Raw genomic sequence first — 23,611 nt, forward strand, 5'->3', positions numbered from 1 at the left:
ATCTCAATAATAGTTAGGGTGTTCTAACAGAGAAAGAGAGAAAGAAATTTGGAGGAAGTAAAGTCACGTGAGCACTTAAGTGAAGTCATGTGTGGATTTTCATTCAAAGGTTTGGGATTCTGGCTCTTTTAAAAACATCTATAGAAATGAAGATAGTTATTCAGGATGACAAAACTGGAGGCCCATTTAGGGGCTGCGTTGGAATATGTTTTCTTTGTAGGTATGTTAAATTTGAAGAAAACTGCCCGTATCCAGGCCCTATTGGTGATGCCCTAACATTAAGAAAAAAAAATTCTGAATGGGCGGGCCCGTTGACACTCCCAAGCCCATCTTACCTCTAATTTGTACTTTGAAGGGGCGGGCACCAAGTCACAAGTCACTTCTATAGGAGATATATATTATACTAGTACTAGGGTATGCCCAGTATCTCTAACGAGAAAGAAAGAGAGAAAGAAATTTGGACAACTCATCCCGCTTTTGTCGCAGTTACATCTTAAAGAAAAATATTATCGCAAGACAAATAAAATAACTCAATTTATTCCGAAAGAATTCCATCCTAATTACCCATTATCTATAAGCTCAAATCAATCGGGAGGCCATCTTTATAGAAATTTGAACAATTTATAGATGACAAAATTGTTGACTTTTAGTTGATTTTGAAGATGGATCCCTTTTATTAATTAAATTTTAACAAAATTACATAAACTCTCCAAAACCCTGGGTGATGCCACAACTTTTAAAAAAACGATAATGACCCATTTGGACTCCCAAGCCCATCTTACACCATTGCTTTTATTATACTAAATATTTGGGCACCAAGTCACAAGACTGTTTTTTATAGGGAGATATACATGACACAAATTAGGGTTGCCCCACCAACAAATTAAAACAGAAAATGATCAAATACTCTAGGTACACACAATTACACAGCACACACTCCACCATCTTTTAGATTTGCCAAGTCATAATTTAGATCTAGTGGTTTTTAGGTATGTGTGGGGGGCCCACACCGTTATGTTTTATTAGATAGATAGATAAGATATCTTGGCATACCGCTATCCCAAGATACCCATTATGGAGAGGGAGAGGGAGAAGAGACAAGGAATGAGGATAGACAGACAGAAACCAACCAAATGACTTTTTGTCCACATAACCCTCCCTCGGTCAAGAATATTCGCTCGTGTTACATTTATAGGCTTCATATAATATGGTTGTTGATCTCTTGTGTTTAAGATATTGAATGCTCGTTAATTAAGTCAAGTTACTGATAACAAGTCACAAGTCACTTCTGAAGGAGATATATATTATACTAGTATACTGCTATGCCAGTGGGGGAGTGGGGAGAGGGAGAGGGGAGAGGGAGAGATTGAGAGGGCGTAGAGTGAGAGAGGGAGAGGGACGAAGAGAAGAGACGAGGAATAATGACAGACAGACAGAAACCAACCAAATGACTTTTTGTCCACATAACCCTCTCTCGGTCCAAAATGTTTGCTCTGTTCACTTGATTATTGTACTGATCATACAAAAATGGGTGTCACATATTCATGATCTGTTAAACAAAATTCCGTTCTTACTTGTTAATCTAAAATGGCTTGATCGAGTAACGTAAGTTGAGTAGTTGTGAATTGTGATGCCAACTTCCACTGACCCTTGAAATTTTTGGTATTGCTAGGTATTTGATGTAGAACTGAGAAGCATCAATAACTAATGGTAATAGCAACAACAATGTTTCGTCGTGTTTAAACTTGATTATGTGGATGATGTAGGTCTGATAGCGAGAGCCGTGAGGTGTATAAACTTAAGTAAAGGAGCTTCCATAACATGGCGTGTAATGCAAGGCTAGCGGATGCTGATGGTATGTGTGAAATTGCATGTTAGTAAGTTCCTTAATACAGTATCTTAGACCTTAATACAGTAACTTAAGTTCTTGAGGCTTTGACAGTCTTGCACAATTCCATGAAGGTGAAGCAAGTTTCTGGTCCCAGGACAGGAACAAAGAACTCTAGTCCTCTTTCATTGTAGAACAAGAACCACAAACATATGCTTTCCTAACTCTTACCTCATTGGAGGGAAGAATAGCTTAGGCCACAAGATCCAATCCAATTGCCATGGCCACACTCTCTATCCTCTCACCAAAACCACCCCTTAAAACTATCTTCCTTCACAATCCAATATCCATCAACAAACAAACTACACTTCCAAATCTCCAACACAAACATACCATCATACTTTCATCTAAATCATCATCCTTTAGACCACCTGAAGCAGAGTGCCCTGTTCCATTTGATCAACAACCTATAAATGAATACCAAAGTCTTTCCAGTTCTTTCCCATTTTCCTGGGCAGTTACTGATGACTTGGTCGAGTATTCCATTCGTCTTATCGCCACTGGTGCATCATTTGCTTTTTTCATCGGTCTTCCTGTTGCTTGGTTTGGTGTAGTGAATCCTGAATCTCAACCTCTTAAGTGTGGTATTGGAGCTTTGTCAAGTGGATTATTTGTTGTAACTTTAGCAGTACTCCGTATGTACCTTGGTTGGGCTTATGTAGGGAATCGTCTTCTTAGCGCCACAGTTGAATGTAACCTTCATCAAATTCTTTTTACGTTGTTCTTAGTGTGAATTGCTGATTGGTGAACTGAGTGACTAGTGTTACTAAACATTGTGGAATTTTCTGTTTAATTTGTTTTTTGCAGATGAGGAAACAGGATGGTATGACGGCCAGGTAAACTAACTCCTTGGTATCCCTTCCTTTATATCCTTATATTTGGTATTCGATCAATTATACAAGCAATCTTTTAATTTACAAATTACAAGGGTATAATTTATTTTTTAATGTTTCCAATGCTTTTTATCTACATTTTCTCCACATATATTGACTGAAATCCAACTCACCTGGCCTTTTGCCAATTTTTGATACATGCTGTAGTATAATTTCTGCATTCAGTTATGATTATAATATGGTGCAGCTTACTTCGCCCCACGTCGAATTATAATTGTATCCAGTGTCCACCCTTTGCTTGGCTTTTGTATACTATTCCTTGCCTCCTTCAGGAGCAGAAAGCTCCATCATAGTGATCGCCATTGAGTGTTGGATAATGAAGCTTTATATATATATTTTTTTCTTTCCCTCCCTCCTGTTGGATGCCACATTTTATATGGGTGTATAAAGAAAATGTTGCATTTTAAGAGAACAAGTTTTCGCGTAAACAATAGGGAAAACAGAACTAGCTTGCTAAGATTTATATTTTTAAACAAACTGCGTTGGTGTTCAAGAATTACTACTTCCTATACTCAAGTTTTTTCTATTTAACAGGTATGGATAAAGAGTGCTCAAGTTTTAGCTAGAGATCGTCTTCTCGGTTCATATTCAGTGAGTTTCTTTAGATTTTGTGATCTACTGCTACCAACCATGCATTAGGTTATTAGTAACTTGAGATTGATATACAGAATTGTGGTTTGTGTACATCAGTTGACCTATCTTTGCCTTTTCATATTAGAGTCAGGTGGACCTGTATCATATATATATATATTCACCTAATAAGCTTGTCAAAAAACCAATGAGAGCATGATACAGTGACATGCATGACCACGTTTTCAACAATTGATCTTATGAATTCGCCTGATTATAGTGTGACATTATTTGTTTCTCTCATTCAGGTTAAACCTGTACTTAGCAGATTAAAGTTAACACTAGTAGGACTGGCGACGTCCTTAGCTGTATGCATCTTCCTTCTTGTTAACATAGAAGGCAGCCAAAAGGTTTCATACTTTTCATCACAGGAACCGGGAGGAAGGTCTGTTGTTGGAGTATATAAGGATGATTCTGCCAGATTATTTGAGCCAGATGATTTTTGTGGCGAACCTAGTCCGCAGTAATACTAAAATGCATGTAGTCATGATCAACTCTTGTACAGTGTATAATTCAAAATAGTGTATATAGTATATATACCATATACCTTGCGTTTTTTTTCCCAAAAAAAAAATATACCTTGCGTTTCAGGCTTTCAACTGCTCGATCCATATATTTACTCAACACCATATATCAGCAAAATGTGGCAGATTATGTCATACTGGCAAGTGGCAACGCACGTTGTCTAATGTGCAAACAAAATAACTTGAAGCAGTCGGATCGGAATGTTTCGACTCTTAAGGGCATCTCCAATGGGGGTGTAAAATTATATCTTCATCTTGGCTCCACGTAGGTGCCATTAGGATTTTACAACTCTAATTACATATTATTGTATAGTCTATAAATATCCACACTCTATATTCTTTAATGGAAAAGTGTAAAAAAATGGATTTTAAAATCGAACGTCACTTAAAGTGACGTCTCTCTTTAATTTAAATTGGGACGTCACCCGAGTTAAAAAAAAAATACTTTAGAATTAGAAAAGGACTTTACTTAAAGTGACGTTTGAATTTTTTTTTTGTTTGGACATTGGTTAAAGTATCGGCCGAGCTATTTACCAACTGATAACGAGATGAGAAATTCCCCACCTCATTTATCAACTAATACTCTATTACCTACGTTACACCATCCCTATTGAAAATTTTTTTTTGACAACTCCCATTAGAAAGAGTTTTTTGACATTTGGAATGTAAACTTTACACTCTATACGGTTTACACCCTCGTTGGAGATACCCACAACTGTGACCCCTATTCGAGTCCAGATTTTAGTTGGGCTTTCAGCCCAACCTAATACAAATAGTCCAAGTCCGAGACATAATATTTTTGGGTGCCCTCAAAATATTAGGCGGTGGATTAAAAAAAAAAGGTCGTTACTCGAAAATACGCACGAAAAGAAAAAATATTTCTCCAAAACGAAGTTAAGGTTTTGAATGTTTGATAAGCAGCAACGGTATTCTACTGCACTGCACAACTGATATCACTAACATGGCAACAGTGTCGCCAATCAAAGAACAAGTTACCCCAACCCCAGTTTTACCAACTAATAAAAACAAGGAAACAGCCAATTCATCAGATTCTAAGCTGCAGGATTCGAGCAATGATGTCATCACCATTCCCAGTCATTCAAGTAAGACCTCATTTTAAAATTTTGGTAATTAGACCATAAAGTTATAATCTTTATCTATTTTTTTGTAGTAATTATGTACTTAGTATTGTTTTATATCTTGTGTTAGGATGGTTTTCATGGGATAAAGTACACGAATGCGAGAGACGTTCATTACCTGAGTTTTTCGAGGGAAGGTTGCCTTTGAAGAATCCTAAAGTTTATATGTACATTAGGAATTCAATAATCAAATTGTTTAGAAAACACCCTTCAAGGAAAATTACATTTACCCAAGTTAGGAAAGTGCTTGTTGGGGATGTTGGGTCGACGCGAAGGGTTTTTGATTTTCTTGAGGGTTGGGGTTTGATTAATTATACTGGGGCAGTGCAGAAGTCACATTCAAAGTTGGATGATAAAGAGAATAAATTGAGTGGTGATTTTGGAGATAGTTCTTTGTTGTCAAAGAAAGAGACATCGAAGAGATTTTGCAGTTTATGCAAGACTGTTTGCAGCATTGCTTGCTTCGTTTCTGATAAGGTAATTTATTGTCTATATTTGGCTTTTACAATGTTTATGCTTTGAAGTACTGTACTTGTACATTTTCTTTTTTCGATCTTTAGTTGTCCTATTATTTCATCTTCATTTTACACTTATTTATTTTCTTTGTGTGTGATTGTGTTAATAACAAAGTCTTCCCGTTACATTTCAATTCTAATACTTATCATAACAATTGGTGAAAGTTATATGCGTCCTGGTCGAAGAACTCATGAATTTGATGTTGCGTGTTTGGGACTATACATTGTCAAGATAAACATGTAAACAAGGGAATGCTATGAATACTCTATTAGATTGCTTTTCCATGATGATAGTAGGATGTTGGTGAGGGGGGGTTATGCTTTGTTAATGCTGTTTACACACAATGCAATTCAGACACAACCCTAATAAAAACTTTGTTTGTCAAAAACACTGAGGATAGATTTCACTGGACAAATTTATGGCTACTTGGCATATGAAATCATCTGTTGACGTGGAATCTCCTAACTGTTTGAGAGAAGAATTCATTTGACCTTATACGTTTACGAACATTGTGCAGTGCACGGTATCCCTATAAGTCTAGCAAAAGTAGAATAGAGTTGGAAGTAAGATGATTCTAGGCTTCAGTTGGCGTGGTAGGTGGTCCTTCCACAAATACCTCTACCAAAGGAGATGCAAATATAATCATGCTGTTGCTGCGTGTGTTTTCAGCTGTAATTATGTGAGCCTCTTTGAAAGAAAATTTCATGGTGGAATCACCTACCCAGAGTTCAAGAAAAACTAACCCTTGGAATCACCTAACTTTTAGCTCTATTTTAAACAGAAACTGTTGCCAAATTTGCATGGAAACAAGCAAAGGCTATACAGGAATATGTTGCTATAATCCCATAACTAGGTTTTTGACTGAGATTTCTAAATTATGTCTTATCACCAGGAATGCCTCCCCCCCCCCGGTAACTAGTGGCATCTGCAGCACATAATATCTAATTGAAGAAATCAGCACTTGGGAGGTCATTGACCCCTGCATTAGCACATTCCTATGAAAAGTTTGTAATCTCTTTGTGGTTGACACTTGACAGAGGTACACCACTGATACTTTATTCATTTTTTTATGTAAGATTCTTTAAGAATAAGGACTTGTATTAGTTTCGTGTTGTTCTTCCTTCCCAGATTTTATTGATAATTTGGGTCCTGTAGATGCTTTCAAGACAACATCGGGCAGCTGCGATTAGATCAGAATGATTCATAATTGGGATTGGGTAGATAGAATATCTCTGTCCTAGAACCTGTGTGGTATCATCATGTATGGTGTAAACGTATCCTGTGTAACTAAGTTTGGTCTTTGAGTATTTTGCTGGTACTACATTTTTTGTGTCTTCTGCTTAGAATTTCTTTTAGTATGCTGAAACGTAGAAAATGTGTTGTCAGTTGCAACTACTGAATTCTATCTTTTTGTTATTGTCAGCTTGACCAGACGCTCTGTGCGAGGTGTTTTGTTCGTGGCCAGTACCGAATAGGCCCAAGTAATAATGACTTCAGGAGGGTGGAGATCAGCGAACAAAATATGTCAGAATGGACAGATAAAGAGACACTGAACCTTCTTGAAGCAGTTACGCATTATGGTGATGATTGGAAGAAAGTTGCGGAGCATGTGGGTGGCAGAACTGAGAAAGAATGTGTTGCTCGCTTCGTTAAGCTTCCATTTGCGGAACAATTTATTAGCCGTCCAGACTCTCTGGCAGTTGTCGAGTATCAGCAGACAAGGACTCCCTCTGAGGCTGAAACTGGAGAAGATAATTCTATCTCATCATCTCCAGCAAAGAAAACGCGTCTGACTCCATTCTCTGACACAAGCAACCCAATTATGGCTCAGGTATGGACTTGATCCATGCACTATTTTGTAATAGCTCTCTAGTTGAACCTACCGTAATTTTTTTTTGTTTTCACTATGTTGTAGTAAATATCTTGAAACTCTAGCTGATTCTGAAAAGATTTTGGTATTTCTCAGGTTGCTTTCTTATCAGCTATGGTAGGCTCTGGGGTTGCTGAAGCTGCAGCTCGAGCTGCTGTGGGAGCTCTGTCTGATACTAACCTTCCCACTGACCAAAGACGTATAGAAAGACGTTCCAATTCTCTCCCTGAGAAACGAGATCACTATGGTACGGGTAACCAACTATACTTATTGGAAACATCATTAAACAAATTAAAATAGTTTTCCGAACACAATCTCGGATGTCACAGGACCACGGTCATATTTAAGGACAGACGTACAAAATTCATTTATCTCTTTTAACAAAATTTTAACATCGTGGAAAAGATCACGTGGATTCTGTTTCTCCACAATGTATGAGTGCGCGCTTGTGTAGAAACAGGATCCACACGATTTTCCCACCTTATTTCTATGCGACACCAACTATACTTGGATCTAAGAAACATGGTCACTTGTACTTCTAGAAACTTATGGTCTTTCTTCTGATTCAGAATCAGCTTCTGGTGCCAATGGGAGTGATGATATGAATAGATTGGTAGAGGCTGTTGCAGAAGCACAGGAGCAAATCCAGAAGGAAGAGCAAGATATCCAGAGATCCATCACAGACATTCTAGGAGTTCAGGTGCTTATATTTATAAAACCTTTTATTATCTCAGGATTTTTTCGAAACATTGCCTTTATTCCTAACTCTCTTGCTATTGTCCTAATAAATGTTGCAGATGAAGGATCTTCAGGATAAAATATTTCAATTTGAAGAAATTGAACTGCAGGTGGAGAAAGAATGGGAACAATTACAACTCATGAAGAATCTCCTTTTTGCTGATGAACTATCTCTTCTTTTCAAAAGACCCACACGCTTGCCCTCATCAGGGGACAGTACCAACAGTTCCAAACCTGAAGACTCTTCTTAATAACAAAGATTCCAAAGATTCCAAAGATGTACTTTACATGACAATTTACTTATTAGTTTTAATGTACTTTCCAACAGAATCTATGGTCGTTAAATTAATGCAATGCAACGCACGTGTCTCAACTCTCAACTAATATTTAACGTTGTCACTAACAAAGATTTGATGGGCCTGGGCTTAGCATGGGTAAAAAAGCCCATTGAGACACCCAAAATAGAAAACCCGACCCAATAAGTGGGGGAACCCTAGTGGGAAAACACTATTATAGCGAGAGTTTTGTATACTTTTTCCCATTCCTCATTATTCGTTCCTTCAAACTCCAACAGCAAAAACAGGAGTTTTGAGGAAAACCCTAAAAACTCTCTCTTTTCATAAACTTTTTTCTCTCTCTCTCTCGTTTTTCACAAACTTTTCTTCAATCTCATCACAGCAGGTACCTTTTTTCTTCTTCTGTTTTGTTTGTATAGATGAATTTTTTGTTTTATATTAATATATGGGTTTTTTTTTATTCGATTTGTGGTAGAGTTTTGTAGATCGATGATTGGATTGCGTTTTAGATTAAATTTTGATAAAAAGATTGAAACTTTGTTGAAATCTGTTGGTTTAAAGCACGTGTTTTACTTTAAGGTTTTATGTTTTGTAATCTAATTGAAAAGATTTAGATCTATTTTATTTTATTTGGTGATTTACAAATAATCGATTGTTGTTGTGTAGATATGGCAGGATTAGCAGCAGAAGGATCTCAGTTCGATGGTCGTCAGTATGATTCGAAGATGAATGATTTGTATGTTTTACTGGATTTATTTATATATTTGAGTTTTTATTATTGGATGTGGAATTTGATATTGTATTTTTGGGTTTTTGATTGGATGTGTGCAGACTCAGTGCTGACGGGGAAACTTTCTTCACTTCGTATGACGAGGTTTATGAAAGTTTTGATGCAATGAATTTGCAAGAGAACCTTCTCAGGGGAATTTATGCTTATGGTAAGTATCAGTTGCGTCTTTCAGTTTTTCATAAGCATGTGAGATATTCGAATAAATTTTTTTTAGCTGGGTACTGGTTGAATTTACAAGGGAAATCGAGTTTGTTGGGTTTTTTACTGAATGATTATTTGGCGGTATGTGTTGCATAAGCTGCCTGCTCTCATTGTGTTGGATTATCTGTTGTGTTTTGCATATTGTACTGCATCCTGAGTAGCTCTTGGTTCCATGTGATTTACTTTTGTTTTTGTTTTTGTAGGTTTTGAGAAGCCCTCTGCTATTCAGCAAAGGGGGATTGTACCCTTCTGCAAGGGGCTTGATGTGATCCAACAAGCACAGTCTGGAACAGGAAAGACTGCTACTTTCTGTTCTGGAATTTTGCAGCAGCTTGATTATAACCTGGTTGAATGTCAGGCTTTGGTCCTTGCTCCAACTAGAGAGCTCGCTCAACAAATTGAGAAGGTTATGCGGGCACTTGGTGATTATCTTGGTGTTAAAGTTCATGCTTGTGTGGGTGGAACTAGTGTTCATGAGGATCAACGCATTCTTTCAGCTGGGGTTCACGTTGTTGTTGGCACACCTGGTCGTGTCTTTGACATGTTGCGAAGGGGCTCCCTCCGCCCTGATAGCATCAAGATGTTTGTACTGGATGAGGCTGATGAAATGCTCTCCAGAGGTTTTAAGGATCAGGTCATTCCTTTTATCCCTTGGACTCTTTGTGTATGTTATCATTAATTATAATTTTGTCAACGCTCTTCAAAAAAATTTAGGGTTTACATTTGGCACATATAATAATCAACCTGTCATTGAGAGGGAACATGAATATGATCATTTAGATGAACTGTATGTATTGCTAATTATGGGGAATTTTTTAGTGATTGGGTAGGAAATTGGGATATCTTGTCTAACATTTGGAATACATGGTGTACTAGCAAAGAGCATAATTGTCTTAAAGGAGTTCTTTTGAATTTTGGTTTCTGGCTTTTAGGTCCTGTTTATAATTGGATGCACCCTTGTTAGTGAAATTCTGTAAGCTTTTGTATCAAAGTGGGGGAAAAAAATCTCCTAATGACCATGGTACCGGATCATTGTCTATAGTTTGGTGACTGGGCGAGAAGAAGAACTGGGTCATTTGTCATTTGTTTTCAGTAATGCAGAGTTTATCATCCTTTTTGTTATTATAACAGATAGTGAAGCATAGGACAAATTTGACAGTGTGGAGTCCCCTCTTGTGACTGTCTATAACTACAAAATTTATTGTTTCTTTTCTCTGTTATATTACTGACTGTACTAAAATTCAGTTAGTAAACTTTTACTACTATACTTAAGTGTACTGTTCATGTTTCAATTCACTTGTGCCATATCAGTGTGTAACTGTATGTGTAGGGTTTTAGTTGTGTTTTTTGCTTGGTGATTGTAGCTAATAAGTAAATAGATCATTACAAACAAAATATTCATGGTTTTGCAAGGCACACATTGTTTAGCTGATCCTAGATACTGTTCTTGTTTTTGTCTGATTGTTACTTGCAACTTTTTGAACACATGGAAATGTTTTCTGGTTACTTGTTTCATTTGAATGTACTCATAATTCATTCATCTGCAAATTCATTCATGAGGTTTCATTTGAATGTACTCATAATTCATTCATCTGCAAATGCTATGGTTTGTGCATGCGGGTTTCATTTGAATGTACTCATAATTCATTCATCTGCAAATGCTATGGTTTGTGCATGCGGGTTTCATTTGAGTGTACTTTTAATTCATTTATCTGCAAATGTTATGGTTTGTGCATGAGGGTTTCATTTGAATGTACTTTTAATTCATTCATCTGCAAATGTTATGGTTTGTGCACGAGGCAACATTAGAAGTTTTCGATTAAAAATATTTCTCGTTTGTTCTTTGTACATCTATAATTTTTTAGACGTCTTTTTTAAATATTTTATTCTCTTTAGTTGTTTCTGCATCTATAACTAACAGTTATTTGCTACTTAAATATAGAATATAAACACCTCAGTAGTGTACATCTTTTTCTTTCTATTAACTTCTCATTCTTATATGTATACTTTTTACTGCAGATCTATGATATTTTCCAGCTTCTTCCCTCCAAAGTTCAGGTTGGGGTGTTTTCTGCAACCATGCCACCTGAAGCCCTTGAGATCACAAGGAAATTCATGAACAAACCTGTCAGAATCTTGGTTAAGCGTGATGAGTTGACCCTTGAGGGTATTAAGCAATTTTATGTTAACGTTGAAAAGGAAGAATGGAAGCTGGAGACACTCTGTGATCTATATGAGACTTTGGCCATCACCCAGAGTGTCATCTTTGTGAATAATACTCGGCCTTAAAGGTTGATTGGTTGACCGACAAGATGAGGGGTCGTGATCACACAGTTTCTGCCACTCATGGAGATATGGACCAGAATACCAGGGATATCATTATCGCGGGAATTTCGTTCTGGGTCCTCGTGTGCTCATTACCACTGACCTCTTGGCCCGTGGTATTGATGTGCAACAGGTTTCTCTGGTCATCAACTATGATCTACCTACACAGCCAGAGAACTATCTATCTGCATTGTGAAATTGTCGTAGTGGGCGTTTTGGGAGAAAAGGTGTGGCGATAAACTTTGTGACTCGTGGCGAAAAAAAGAATGCTTTTTGACATCCAGAAGTTCTATAATGTGGTCATTGAGGAGCTTCCATCTAGTAATGGCTGATCTCCTCTAATCAGCTTTTCCTTGGTATTGTTGAGGTAATGGGTAATGGGTATGGAATTTGTTAGCACTATTTATGTCGTTTATATAGATTTCTTGTCCTAATTTAGTGTCATAAGTACCTGACTTTTTTGAGTGTTGTTGGTCTTTATTTGCAATGGGGTGGTTGTCCATTTTCGCTGTGTGGCATCCATGTTTGCAGATTTTGTCGTAAGTTGGAGTTATGTATTTTTAAGCTTTCATACTATTTATAAGGGGATGTGGTCTGGTGGATTTATTCCTTTTTACCCCCCCTTTGAGGTTCGAATATTTTTCTTTTCTTTTTTTTTAAATGGTGAGGGAACTGAACCGTATGTAGAATCTGATGAAGTGTTATGCGCTGAAATTTAAGCTTTTTTTAGCTGATCATTCAGTGAGATTCTTTTTTATCCTAAGTTGCATTGACACAGATACGCGTGTCTATATTGGACACGGATACGGAGTGTCTGACACGGCGAAATATCAAAAGCAGAGGAATATCACACACTATGCGTTTCTGACACGGACACGTCGATACGTATCCAACATAGATTATTTTAGAAATATGGCATGTCCATGTAACATAGTTTTTATCGTTTATGTTGATTGTGATTCTGATTAAAAAGAACTCTTTTGTTCTTAATGATAAGCAGTTCGTTATCAGATGTTGGGCTGTTAAATGTATTACTAAGCCAAGAGGTATTACCTCCGTAGGGTTTGTGCATTAGAATGTTATGTGGTACTGGTTTAACAAGTGTTTTTGCAGTGATCTAGATTTTGAATTAGATTAGTTGGCAAGTGGCAACTGCTTAGCAGTTGAACTATTGTTAACTTGAGTTATGAAATTATAATATGAAAATGTTGATGGAAATGCCAGCTTTTATGTGCAAGTAAACTGTAGGGGTTTTGGTTCTTGGGTCACCAATGGGTGGGCGTAATATAATAGTTCTGATTGATAGTAATTTAGATATTGCTATCAAGTCCTTGAAAGCATAACACACTGTAGCTTGCTCTAAGTTACCCACTGCAAGTTAGCATTGGCAAAATACTGTAGTGTGGTCTATTTCTGATCCATACCAACAGTAGAAAGCCTGCAAATAAAGATAAGTCTAGGTTATTGTGACATACCTCGTGTTTGCTGATGTAAACAGTGGCTGCTTTTTTCATGTAAGAAACTGTAATAGTGGAAAATAGTTTGGAAAAAGGAATTAAACTTTTGGAGGTATGAAAATTCGTATTAGAGTTGTATGGACTAGGTCTGATTTGTATTGTTTATTCAATTTTTGGTATGATGACATCTATGATGGCAGTCTTCTGCTAATTGGGAAGTATTGTTTATGTCCAGTGCATGGATTGGTTCGTGTTAGACCCATTCCTACTATTTAAAATGACCAAAGTACAAAAAGTTATCACCAAGCTTAACAGATTTTCTTATGTACAAGTACGGGGTATTGACGGACCACATTACAACCACATCAGCTAGACTATTATTTAATCTTTAATGAAGAAATTCTTTGTTGCATTCGATTGTATTACTGCTTGGTAAGTTTGGTGGATGGATGGAAAAAGATATCTAATCAACACTAGTTTTTGCAAATTTTCAGAGTTATTTGGCAAAGATAGACACCTCTTAACTCTAATGGTTAGCCAATGTTTTGCTAATCTGCTCAGTTTTTTCCTCTTCCCTAAATTTATTGGTGTGAGTAACTTAGAACAGGAAATCATTAGCGTTAATAATGATAAGTTAACAATAATTAAACGTTAGTTCTCAACTTCTTATACTGGTTACTTTATTTCATTTTGATTTCACCAGTAAGACAGACACTAATAAGTCGGCTGCAAAAATTTGGTTGACCAGTCGACGGTACTAAATAAGTCGGCAGCAAAAATTTGGTTGACCAGTCGATGGTATTACGCGTATCAAGTTCAAAGGCGATGAGTTTTTAAAATGTAAGGTAACCATTTTATTTCCCATATACATCGATTGCCTTCTTGTTTGACTTAAGGCACAGAGTTTAACGCAACCGTTTAGTCAAACTAAAATGACACTTAGCCACCTGATGAGAGTTAACCACCAGTCATCAAAATATGCTAAATGCCACACCAAAACCATACAAGGAATCATTAAATATGCACCACTTTCCTTTTAATTCACAAACTGTAATACAGCCCTACAGAAAAGCCAACCTCTTTTCTCTTTACTCTTTTCTCTTTTGTCCCAACAAGTCTTGCAAGATAAATACTAGTCATGGAAGATTTTAGATCCAAGTCATGTGGTGATGATAAGATGCAGATAGAGAGTTATACAACTTCTCACGGTGTGCATGATTTTAGAAGTTACAGTACTTCTTATGCATCTTCTATGCCACAAGTTCAGATGGATAACAGAGAGATGAAGTTTAAGAAAGGTAAGGGTGGTGGGTCATCTTCTAAAAATTGGAGTTTCAATGATCCTGAGATACAAAGGAAGAAAAGGGTTGCTAGTTACAAGGTTTATGCTGTTGAAGGCAAGATGAAAGGTTCTTTCAGGAAAAGTTTTAGGGCTTGGAGGATAGATACACACAGGCTGTCTATGGATGGAGGTGATTTATGGCCTTAAAGCATCGATGGTGCTTAATTTATCTCCATTTCTTTCTTCTTTGGTTATTCTGGCTTGTACTTGGCTTTTGCATACATACATGTGTCCTTGGGTGTTTTTTCTTCTTTTAGCAGTTTCATGGATCAAGAGTTTGTCACATCTTAAGCTATATGCTGGTTGCAGTTTTTTCAAGACCTTGGATTTGTCCATATTGTTATTTGACCTTGGAGTATTATTATCTTGGGATTTCACTGTCCGCATTACCTGAATAAACTGCACAACCAAATCCTATTCATTCTCAATCAGTACTACTTTCCATTACCATAGTGGCTTTGCGTTTCAATCAAGCAAAGAGCCATTACAAAAGCAATTGTAGACTTTTAAAAGTGATACATTCAGTGATTTTCAGTCTGCTGTCCCAGTTATTCTATCTGAATTATTGTAAAGAAGTAATCATATGTTAACTCCAAATTTTAAGTGAATACTTTTCAGGAACTCATATTCTATAGTCTAACCAGCCTAATCTATAGGAAAGGTAGTAACCAAATTTAGGCAGTAAGATACTTGAAATTGTCTGAATTTGATATGTAGCTGCATTTGCAGTATCCATAATCTCATTTTTGTTTGATATTGACCATTATAGGCATCGAATTCAGGCAATGGGGAGCTTTTTGTTTTATATCTTTATTCATTCTTAATATAACCTTTTGTTTTTGGTGCATCATTCACTGATCACACTTTCGGTTGCCATCGATCGGCACAACGTTGTCCTCCCTATCCTATTAAAAAAAACGCCTCAATAGCCGCCACTCAGTAATCATTTTTTAAGAATTGCTGATGCGTCAATAAGAACTAATGACGATCAGCAAGCTCATGCTTAAATTCTGCCATAATGGAGTTTTTATAAAAGCTATACAATACTATGTTGGTGTAAAAATTACAACTCTTTAAAATGAAGTAAAAAGTTGCAATATGCAGCACGATGGGCATGTAGCAACGCCCAAGTCCCAAGTTCAACTGTTATAATTTTCCGGAATTACTAACATTCCAAGTCCACTTAAGCATATGAAAATACATACTTGATTTTGACCTTGTTAGTGAGATAACCCAACGAAAGAGAACAGGTCTACCAGAATGATTCTATTGACAATTAGTCAGTGTAGATGAAAATAAGGCACATTTTCCATCTAATCCCCTGTACACCACCATATCTAGAACGGTACAAGTTAAAGAATTTGAGCAAATAACCTGACTTACTAATTTGCTATATGTCAAATGTAAAGGGTGAGATAATCCTCCCCCAGAAAAAGAAAAGTAAATAAATGAGATCGGTGCCCTCCAATGGCATCAAACTGATTGCTCTGCCACATGTACACACTCCAGCAAACAATGAAACATAATTCAGATAATGTCGCAGTCCTGCATTGGTTCAAGGCTTTTCTTTAACATGTGATATCAAGTGATGCAATGTCGATGCCTGTATGACCGTGCTTGAGTCTGAATCCCTAGAACGTATAGACCCAGATCGTCTGAGGCTGATATTCTTCTCAACACCACTTAGGAATCGTTTAGCTGGCCGTGGAAGATGTTGTAACAACCTTGCTGAACTAACCAATAAAACCACTCCAACAATGATGGATAGCCTACAGATGAGTTTGCAAGGAAAAATCTCAATATGTTCGCAAAGGAAAAAAGGACATTTTAGAAAATCTAAGGGATTACCATCCAAGCAAGAGCCAAAACGACCAACTGGAGAAGAAGGTAATTGTTCCCCTAGAGCAAAGCATTCCAGCAAGTACACCAGTCACTATCGATGCAACAGCAGCACAAGTGGACACCACAATGGCCCTTCCATGTTTTAACCCCGTGTCTGTCAACAAGCAGTGATCAGATCAGAAAGAAAGAAGCTGTACTGGAAAGACCATCAGAAATCATACTGAACAAGGAATATTGGGTGGAAGCTTCATAGACATGGACTATTACATATGCGAGCAATCTGCAAATAATCTTAGGATCAATATCTCTACTTGCTTTCATCTCCAAACTGACTGGGTGCTATTGAATGACTTTCAAAGTGTTCTACCCTTTTTTTTTGGTTCTAAGGATTTTTAATCTATACAACATCAAAGAATCAAGAAAGAACAAATAGAAGACGGAAAAAATGAGAAAATAAACAAATCTGGGACAGGAAGCACAAGACTGAAATTAAAGACTTAGACTTGTGTTGTTGATGTTTTAAAGATGCACTCAGTTTGCACACATTTTAAATAAACACAGTCATACTGGAATGCTTGGGTTACAAAGTCAAGCTAAAAGCACTGTATTTTCAATAAATCGTTGCTTTAATTTTCAGTAAGTAGCATTTTTCCCTTGTCCTCTTTTACTGACTGAAACTAAATAAAGACATTTTGTAGTTGGTTACTACACTAAATAATTCTTTTTGAAGAAAGATAATAGCAGTTTTTCTCAAGAACAAAGCAAAGGAGCTATGCAGGGAAAAAGAAAAGAACTTGAGATAAGATCCACAAGGTCACAAGCTCAAGAGAGTGAAAACATAACAGAATTCACAATATGAACGAATAAAAATGCATTGGCATGCTAAAAGTTGCAGCACAGAAGCCACCAATACTCATATTGGATATCTCCTATATTCTGGATGTGAGACATAATCAAGTGGCTAACAAGTTTAAGTGATCTCAATCTAGCAACAGGGGGTATTCAAGTGATCTCAACAATGATCCCAAATTTTCTTTTTCTCTAGGAAGTTATATACTATTAGGAGAAAAACAATGTGTGAAATACATTCAGTTGGATAATTGAAACGATAATTTCTATAAACATACCTGATAAACAAATCCTGTGCCACTACAACATATGCTGAGAGATGCAAATAGGAACCAGCATCTTAGGAGAAGCCTTGCTCTAAGAAAACAAACCCCATCTTAGATATCACAGATGCCATCCTGCAAATTGCTTGGAGGTATTTAGTTCTATAAGAAGCCCTTCATAATTTTGCATTTTTAAGGATTCATATTTTTAGTAGATCAGGACCATTATCCTGAAAAACATAAAAAGAATAATACTGCAAGGAAATAGTAAATCACCGAATAGAATGCTGACTCCAAGCCATAGATGATTTCCTCAAGAACTTCAGATTGCATCTGCATGGATAGTTGAAAAAAGTCACAATGGAAAAATCAAAAGAAAAAGACAACACCACTGAACTATGTATAAAATTGAAAGGATATAGTTTATCAACACATAGAACTATCTGTTGTCAAACCGAGGAGCAGAAAACGAAACTTACCAATTCTTGTTCTCTCCTTTGACGCCTGTAGATGCGAAGCCATCCACTAAGTAGGGGCCTGTAAACCCAGAGTTCCATCAGTTTTACTATTAGTAATCACACCACAAAGATTCAATAAACACTAAAACTAGGTCTTTCCATATCCTCAAAGATTAAAAAACAATATATTTATTTTTTTACTATGAAGCACCCGACACTCTGCAAAACTGCTTCATGTTTTACGAAATTGGTAACAATTAAGAATGGCAACTTTCAACTTATAGAAAACCTCTTCTACAATTCCAATGATTCCACAATACAGTTGATTTTTAAGGAAAAGTATACACTATTCATGTCATATGGTGCATGGATATGATACCTACAAGATAAATATGATCAAACTTACCTAGGTTTATTTTTTCTCTCTTTTTGCATGTCATTCATTTTAGTCATATTATTTATTTGGTAAACAATATTTGTTGCAGATGTGGCCTGATCTTATTCAGAAGGCAAAAGATGGAGGTTTTGGATGTAATCCAGACTTATTTTTCTGGAATGGTCATGAACCTTCCCAAGGCAAAGTAATGAAAAAATGCTTCAGTTTTCATCCTTTTTCTTAATACTTCAAAATTTTTCAATTTGCATGGGTAATAAGATTTAATGATCTTCTTCTGTTAAAGTAGTACTATTTCGAGGGAAGATATGATCTAGTTCGCTTCGTCAAGTTGGTACATCAAGCAGGACTTTACGTTCATCTTCGAATTGGCCCTTATGTTTGTGCAGAATGGAACTTCGAATTTACGTACTCATTTACGAACGCAAAGTTTTTTTCGATTTTCAGTTAATAATATGTTCTTTTTAATGCAGAGGATTTCCTGTCTGGCTCAAGTATGTTCCTGGTAATCAGTTTCAGAACAGATAATGAGCCTTTCAAAGGTTGTTAACTCGATTTCTTATTTCTCCGTTTATTTATGTTCATTTCAATTTGTTCAATGGACTTACATATGTTCTTTCAAATGGTCGCAGAAACGAAGGCTGCTATGCAAAGATTTACAGAACATATTGTCAGCCTAATGAAGGCAGATAATTTGTTCCAAATTCAGGGAGGTCAATAATTCTTTCCGCAGGTACATGGATCATTTTTTCTTTTCTCGGATATGTTTCTTGAAATGTCATTTTGTTACTGCCACTTATATCATTTTAATTCAAATAAACTTAGAATCCAAAAAGAGTCTGATGGATCTCTTGTTTGAATGTGAGTCACAGATAGAGAACGAATTTGGACCAGTGGAGTTCGAAATCGGTGCTCCTGGTCGTGCCTATACTAAATGGGCAGCAAATCTGGCTGTGGGTCTAGGCTTTGGGAGTTCCCTGGGTCATGTGCAAGCAAGACGATGCACCTGACCCCATTGTATGCGCCTCTGCGCACTTACCCTTTCTTTTCATATTGTTTAAAGATTTTCATAATCTTCATCGACACCTTTTCTTAACTTGTATGTAATGGTTTTGTTCTAGATAAACGCTTGCAACGATTTTTACTGTGATTGGTTTCTCTCTAACAAACCAAATAAGCCCACCATGTGGACCGAAAACTGGACTGGCTGGTAAGTTTCCAGAATATGTTGCAGTAAAACTGCCCACTGTCTCCAGCAACTTATCCTTCTTTTTGGTCTGGTCGGCGGGTATACTGGGTGGGGAACTCCTGTTCCTCACCGACCAGCTGAAGACATAGCATATTCAGTGGCACAGTTTATACAGAAAGGTGGATCATTCATGAACTACTACATGGTAGGCTTATGTTTTTTGCTTAAAGACTAAATATCCAACTTACGCTGTCCTGGACTGTTGGACCTTAGGCTCTTACTCCATTTTCTTTTACAGTACCACGGAGGAACAAATTTCGGTCGTACTTCAGGGCGATTCATTGCCACTAGCTATGACTATGATGCTCCAATCGATGAATTTGGTAACTAATAAACAAGCTTGGGAAATCTTGACACTGGTTCCTAATATATTATGATTAGTAGTCTTATTAGTTATTACCATCACCTTATTCCTGAAGCATATATAATACTCCGAACAATTCAAGCAACACAGTAAGAAAGAGACAGAAGATTCTGGATCATTACATGAATTCAACTAAACTATTTTCAGGTTGTTTGACTTTGTGTTTGTAAAATATCTCTAGGATTACTAAATGAACCCAAATATGGCCACTTGAGAGATCTCCATAAAGCGATAAAGATGTGTGAGCCTGCGCTAGTTTATTCAGAACCCACTATCACAAAACTAGGGAACCAACAAGAGGTTCATTTCTTCGTCAATCCTTAACTCTATTCTGCAAACCATCTCAATGCTTAACCCTGTTGTGCAACTGATCCTCGTCACTTCTTTGTTCTCCAGGCTCATGTTTTCAACTATCAGGCAGGAGGTTGTGCTGCATTCTTGGGGAACTATGACCTAAAATCTGATGCAACAATGACCTTTAGGGGATTGCAATATACTTTGCCTCCATGGTCCATCAACATCCTTCCTGACTGCAAGAACCCTGTTTTCAACACTGCAAAAGTGAGGATCAGACTCTAGCTAAGTCGGTCCTTACATTTCTCTTTAAGATTCACACTTGAGCAATTAGAGATTTTGTTATCACTTGGTGATCGATCAATACTGAAATATCTCACATAACATCAAATTACTGTGCAGATTGGCTCTCAAAGCTCACAGACCAAGTACTCGCCAGTTTTGCAAAATTTTCCTTGGAAGTCACACAACGAACAAGCAGCCTCCCTATGATGACAAATCAATTACAAAGGCCGGGTTGATGGAGCAGATTAATATTACAAGAGATGCTTCAGACTATTTGTGGTACTCAACAGAGTGAGTAGTTCGCCCATCAACACTCTCACTTTATCAGTTTTAGTTGGTCTTCTTTACCTCTAATCCAAAGTCTCCTCTTCGTTCAGTGTCAAAATAGACCCGAATGAAGGGTTCCTAAGAAATGGAAACTCTCCTGTGCTCACAGTGCAATCAGCAGGTCATGCTTTGCATGTTTTCATCAATGGTCAACTATCAGGTAGACAGATGATTTTTTGCAAATGCAAACACGAAGTTACAATAGTTCCTATCACCATCAATCACAAATGCTTATCTGTACTTTCATGATTGTTTGTTATCTTGTAACTTTTTGTTTGGCAGGCACTGCACACGGGAGTGCCGATAACCCAAAGCTCACATTTAGTGGCAAAGTGAAGCTTATAGCTGGGGTTAACAAGATTTCTCTATTAAGCGTTGCTGTTGGTCTCGCGGTTTGTTCTCTATCACATATGTTCAATGTGTTCCATATTTTACTCTGCTCGTGTTTAGATGTATCAGAATCTGATTGTGGCTACACTGATGTTTATGAGTGAGTTATAGAATGTTGGTGTACATTTTGAGACGTGGAATGTTGGGGTTCTTGGTCCCATTATGCTGAATGGCCTCAATGAGGGGAAGAGAGACTTGACATTGCAGAAATGGTCTTATAAGGTTTGCTTTCTTGCCATTCTCTTCTTTGAGCTTCCTTCATCACGACACCAAGAAAGAGGATAAGCCTTGTATTCTTCAATGCAGATTGGTTTAGATGGTGAAAACATGGGCCTTTACTCACTCCAGGGTGCTAACAAAGTTCAGTGGGTCGATGGAGCTTCATTGGTTCAAAAGCAACCCTTGACATGGTACAAGGTGAGGATTGTGACTTGAGAGATACCACCGATGTATTAATCTTTTGAATTTGCGAATAGAGTATCAAGTTATAATTTTGATGTTTTTTTAAAAAACACTTCTTCGCTTTGGCACTTGTAGACCAGCTTTAAGGCAATACCTGGTAATGATCCATTGGCTTTAGATATGGGTAGCATGTCAAAAGGTGAGGTATGGATAAATGGACAGAGCGTTGGACGCTACTGGACTGCATACAAATCATATGGTTCTTGTGGTGATTGCAACTATGCTGGAACATACAGTGCAAAAAAATGCCAGCGTTATTGTGGAGAACCATCCCAAAGATGGTGAGAAAGAGCTTTCCGAGTACAATCGATTCAAATGGTTCTCAAAAACCCATATAAATTGTATACTAGTATTAACCCCCCACTAAATGAGCCAATTAGGATTCCCCAATAGATACAATTAGGATCCCCAAGGCAATTGGCTGATCTTGTGTGTTGTGTTTTTTTTGGAGGACCCTAATTTCCCATTTTGTGGGGGAAAATCCTAATTGGCTCATCTAGTGGGGGGTAATACTAATTAACCCTAATTATTCAAGTAGGAAACTTCTAAACCTAACTCAAAACGTTTTATCTCAGGTATCATGTTCCTCGTTCATGGCTGAATCCTACTGATAACCTATTGGTTGTGTTTGAAGAAATGGGTGGTGACCCAAGTGGGATCTCTTTGCTAAAAAAGACCGTAAATAGTGTTTGTTCAGAAATTTTTGATTGGCAGCCAAATTTGAAGAGTTATTTGAGTCTCACATCTGGAAAAGCACCCTTGAGACCAGTTGCCCACCTATGGTGTGCTCCAGGGGAGAATATCTCATCAATAAAGTTTGCAAGCTACGGAACTCCACTAGGAGTATGTGGAAGCTATAAGGAAGGTAGCTGTCATGCCCACAAGTCATATGATGCTTTTAAGGTATATTGAACTTTCTTATTCCACTTATCATGGATACTATGATTGTTTTTACCACAACATTTATGCCGAACAAGTACCCGACTAAGTCTACTTAGGATGGCCTAAATCCATGTTTGCAGCTATTTTTGCATGGTCTGTTACTCGAATTCGAACACACTAATCCTAATTTATTTCTCATACAGAGTAATGTAAAGAATTTTATAGACTTGTCACCTGTTCAGCTCAACTCGTTTTCTTGATAGTTGCATTTTTTTCTCGTAACATTCTTCACAAAAAATTCACGTCTCTGGCAGAATTGCATTGGACAACAAGGGTGCTCTGTAATTGCAGCTCCTGAGTTGTTTGGAGGAGATCCTTGTCCCAGTCTCATGAAGAAGCTTGCAGTCGAGGCTATCTGCAGCTGATCTGGTCACTGTCCAAAGTGCAGCAAATAAAGATCATTAGTTAACCCTTTTGGTTCCTAAACAGACTGACCTACACAGACAGGTTTTAAGCGTTTGTTTATAATCTGTACAAAAAAAGGTGTTTCAGAGAAAATACAAAGTTGTAATTTGCAACAAATCCTTAGGCCAATTAAAAGCCCATATTGACGAATGAATCACATAGTAATAAAATGTTAGATTCGAAAATGCATCATTAGACTTGTGTAATAGCCTTCTAGTACAGTTGACCCCCTTATTAACAGCTTTTTATCAATCATTATATGGTGGATTAGCATCATTAGACTTGTGTAATAGCCTTCTAGCACAGTTGACCCCTTATTAATGGCTTTTTATCAATCATTATATGGTGGATTATTATACAGTAATAGTACCAAGTGGATTTCTATTCCAAGGTAGAACATATCTGACCGTTCCAATGTTTTACACTTATTGACTCTGTTTTCCAGTTTCTATTCAAACTTCAAAGCATCAGTAGCAAA

At 37.1% G+C, this 23,611-nt stretch overlaps 2 protein-coding genes and 4 pseudogenes across 6 annotated transcripts; 5 read left to right on the plus strand and 1 right to left on the minus strand.

Annotated features, from left to right (window-relative positions):
• The first annotated feature begins 2,016 nt into the window (after nucleotides 1-2,016).
• Nucleotides 2,017-4,010, plus strand: LOC147507046 (uncharacterized protein ycf36-like). The gene is made up of 4 exons (XM_086599770.1): nucleotides 2,017-2,580; nucleotides 2,696-2,724; nucleotides 3,316-3,372; nucleotides 3,660-4,010. Exons 1-4 carry the CDS (start codon nucleotides 2,109-2,111, stop codon nucleotides 3,876-3,878), a joined length of 777 nt encoding a protein of 258 aa, XP_086455896.1. The 5' UTR covers nucleotides 2,017-2,108; the 3' UTR covers nucleotides 3,879-4,010.
• Nucleotides 4,011-4,698: 688 nt separating this feature from the next.
• On the plus strand, nucleotides 4,699-8,571 carry LOC147507047 (SWI/SNF complex subunit SWI3B-like). The gene is made up of 6 exons (XM_086599771.1): nucleotides 4,699-5,038; nucleotides 5,145-5,551; nucleotides 7,014-7,421; nucleotides 7,557-7,707; nucleotides 8,030-8,160; nucleotides 8,258-8,571. The coding sequence occupies exons 1-6, from the start codon at nucleotides 4,897-4,899 to the stop codon at nucleotides 8,447-8,449; spliced, it is 1,431 nt and encodes a 476-aa protein (XP_086455897.1). The 5' UTR covers nucleotides 4,699-4,896; the 3' UTR covers nucleotides 8,450-8,571.
• A 144-nt stretch (nucleotides 8,572-8,715) lies between these two features.
• LOC147507048 (eukaryotic initiation factor 4A-13-like) lies at nucleotides 8,716-12,547 on the plus strand (annotated as a pseudogene). The gene is made up of 5 exons (XR_015217524.1): nucleotides 8,716-8,879; nucleotides 9,161-9,230; nucleotides 9,326-9,432; nucleotides 9,689-10,119; nucleotides 11,505-12,547. The product of XR_015217524.1 is annotated as a eukaryotic initiation factor 4A-13-like (transcript).
• Nucleotides 12,548-14,244: 1,697 nt separating this feature from the next.
• Nucleotides 14,245-15,230, plus strand: LOC147507049 (uncharacterized; annotated as a pseudogene). The gene has a single exon (XR_015217525.1). The product of XR_015217525.1 is annotated as an uncharacterized LOC147507049 (transcript).
• A 632-nt stretch (nucleotides 15,231-15,862) lies between these two features.
• LOC147507050 (putative magnesium transporter NIPA9) lies at nucleotides 15,863-18,120 on the minus strand (annotated as a pseudogene). The gene is made up of 5 exons (XR_015217484.1): nucleotides 18,043-18,120; nucleotides 17,839-17,896; nucleotides 17,575-17,699; nucleotides 16,458-16,605; nucleotides 15,863-16,378 (listed from the first exon to the last, which is right to left on the minus strand). The product of XR_015217484.1 is annotated as a putative magnesium transporter NIPA9 (transcript).
• Nucleotides 18,121-18,223: 103 nt separating this feature from the next.
• Nucleotides 18,224-23,474, plus strand: LOC147507051 (beta-galactosidase-like; annotated as a pseudogene). Its single transcript, XR_015217485.1, has 19 exons — nucleotides 18,224-18,271; nucleotides 18,507-18,602; nucleotides 18,705-18,816; nucleotides 18,888-18,957; nucleotides 19,048-19,148; nucleotides 19,288-19,432; nucleotides 19,537-19,624; nucleotides 19,703-19,809; nucleotides 19,903-19,987; nucleotides 20,210-20,328; nucleotides 20,425-20,589; nucleotides 20,725-20,898; nucleotides 20,985-21,094; nucleotides 21,217-21,326; nucleotides 21,436-21,546; nucleotides 21,631-21,741; nucleotides 21,862-22,067; nucleotides 22,362-22,689; nucleotides 22,983-23,474. The product of XR_015217485.1 is annotated as a beta-galactosidase-like (transcript).
• The last annotated feature ends 137 nt before the right edge of the window (nucleotides 23,475-23,611 follow it).

This window comes from Coptis chinensis, chromosome 3 (assembly GCF_015680905.1).
Source record: "Coptis chinensis isolate HL-2020 chromosome 3, ASM1568090v1, whole genome shotgun sequence".
Classification (NCBI taxonomy): Eukaryota; Viridiplantae; Streptophyta; class Magnoliopsida; order Ranunculales; family Ranunculaceae; genus Coptis; species Coptis chinensis.

Bases quoted from the DNA above. Each gene is read 5' to 3' on its own strand.
- LOC147507046 (XM_086599770.1), top strand. From the start codon at position 2,109: ATGGCCACACTCTCTATCCTCTCACCAAAACCACCCCTTAAAACTATC. The intron at 2,725-3,315 runs GTAAACTAACTC...TCTATTTAACAG, and splicing joins CAGGATGGTATGACGGCCAG to GTATGGATAAAGAGTGCTCA. The intron at 3,373-3,659 runs GTGAGTTTCTTT...TCTCTCATTCAG, and splicing joins GTCTTCTCGGTTCATATTCA to GTTAAACCTGTACTTAGCAG.
- LOC147507047 (XM_086599771.1), top strand. From the start codon at position 4,897: ATGGCAACAGTGTCGCCAATCAAAGAACAAGTTACCCCAACCCCAGTT. The intron at 5,039-5,144 runs GTAAGACCTCAT...ATCTTGTGTTAG, and splicing joins CACCATTCCCAGTCATTCAA to GATGGTTTTCATGGGATAAA. The intron at 5,552-7,013 runs GTAATTTATTGT...TGTTATTGTCAG, and splicing joins CTTGCTTCGTTTCTGATAAG to CTTGACCAGACGCTCTGTGC.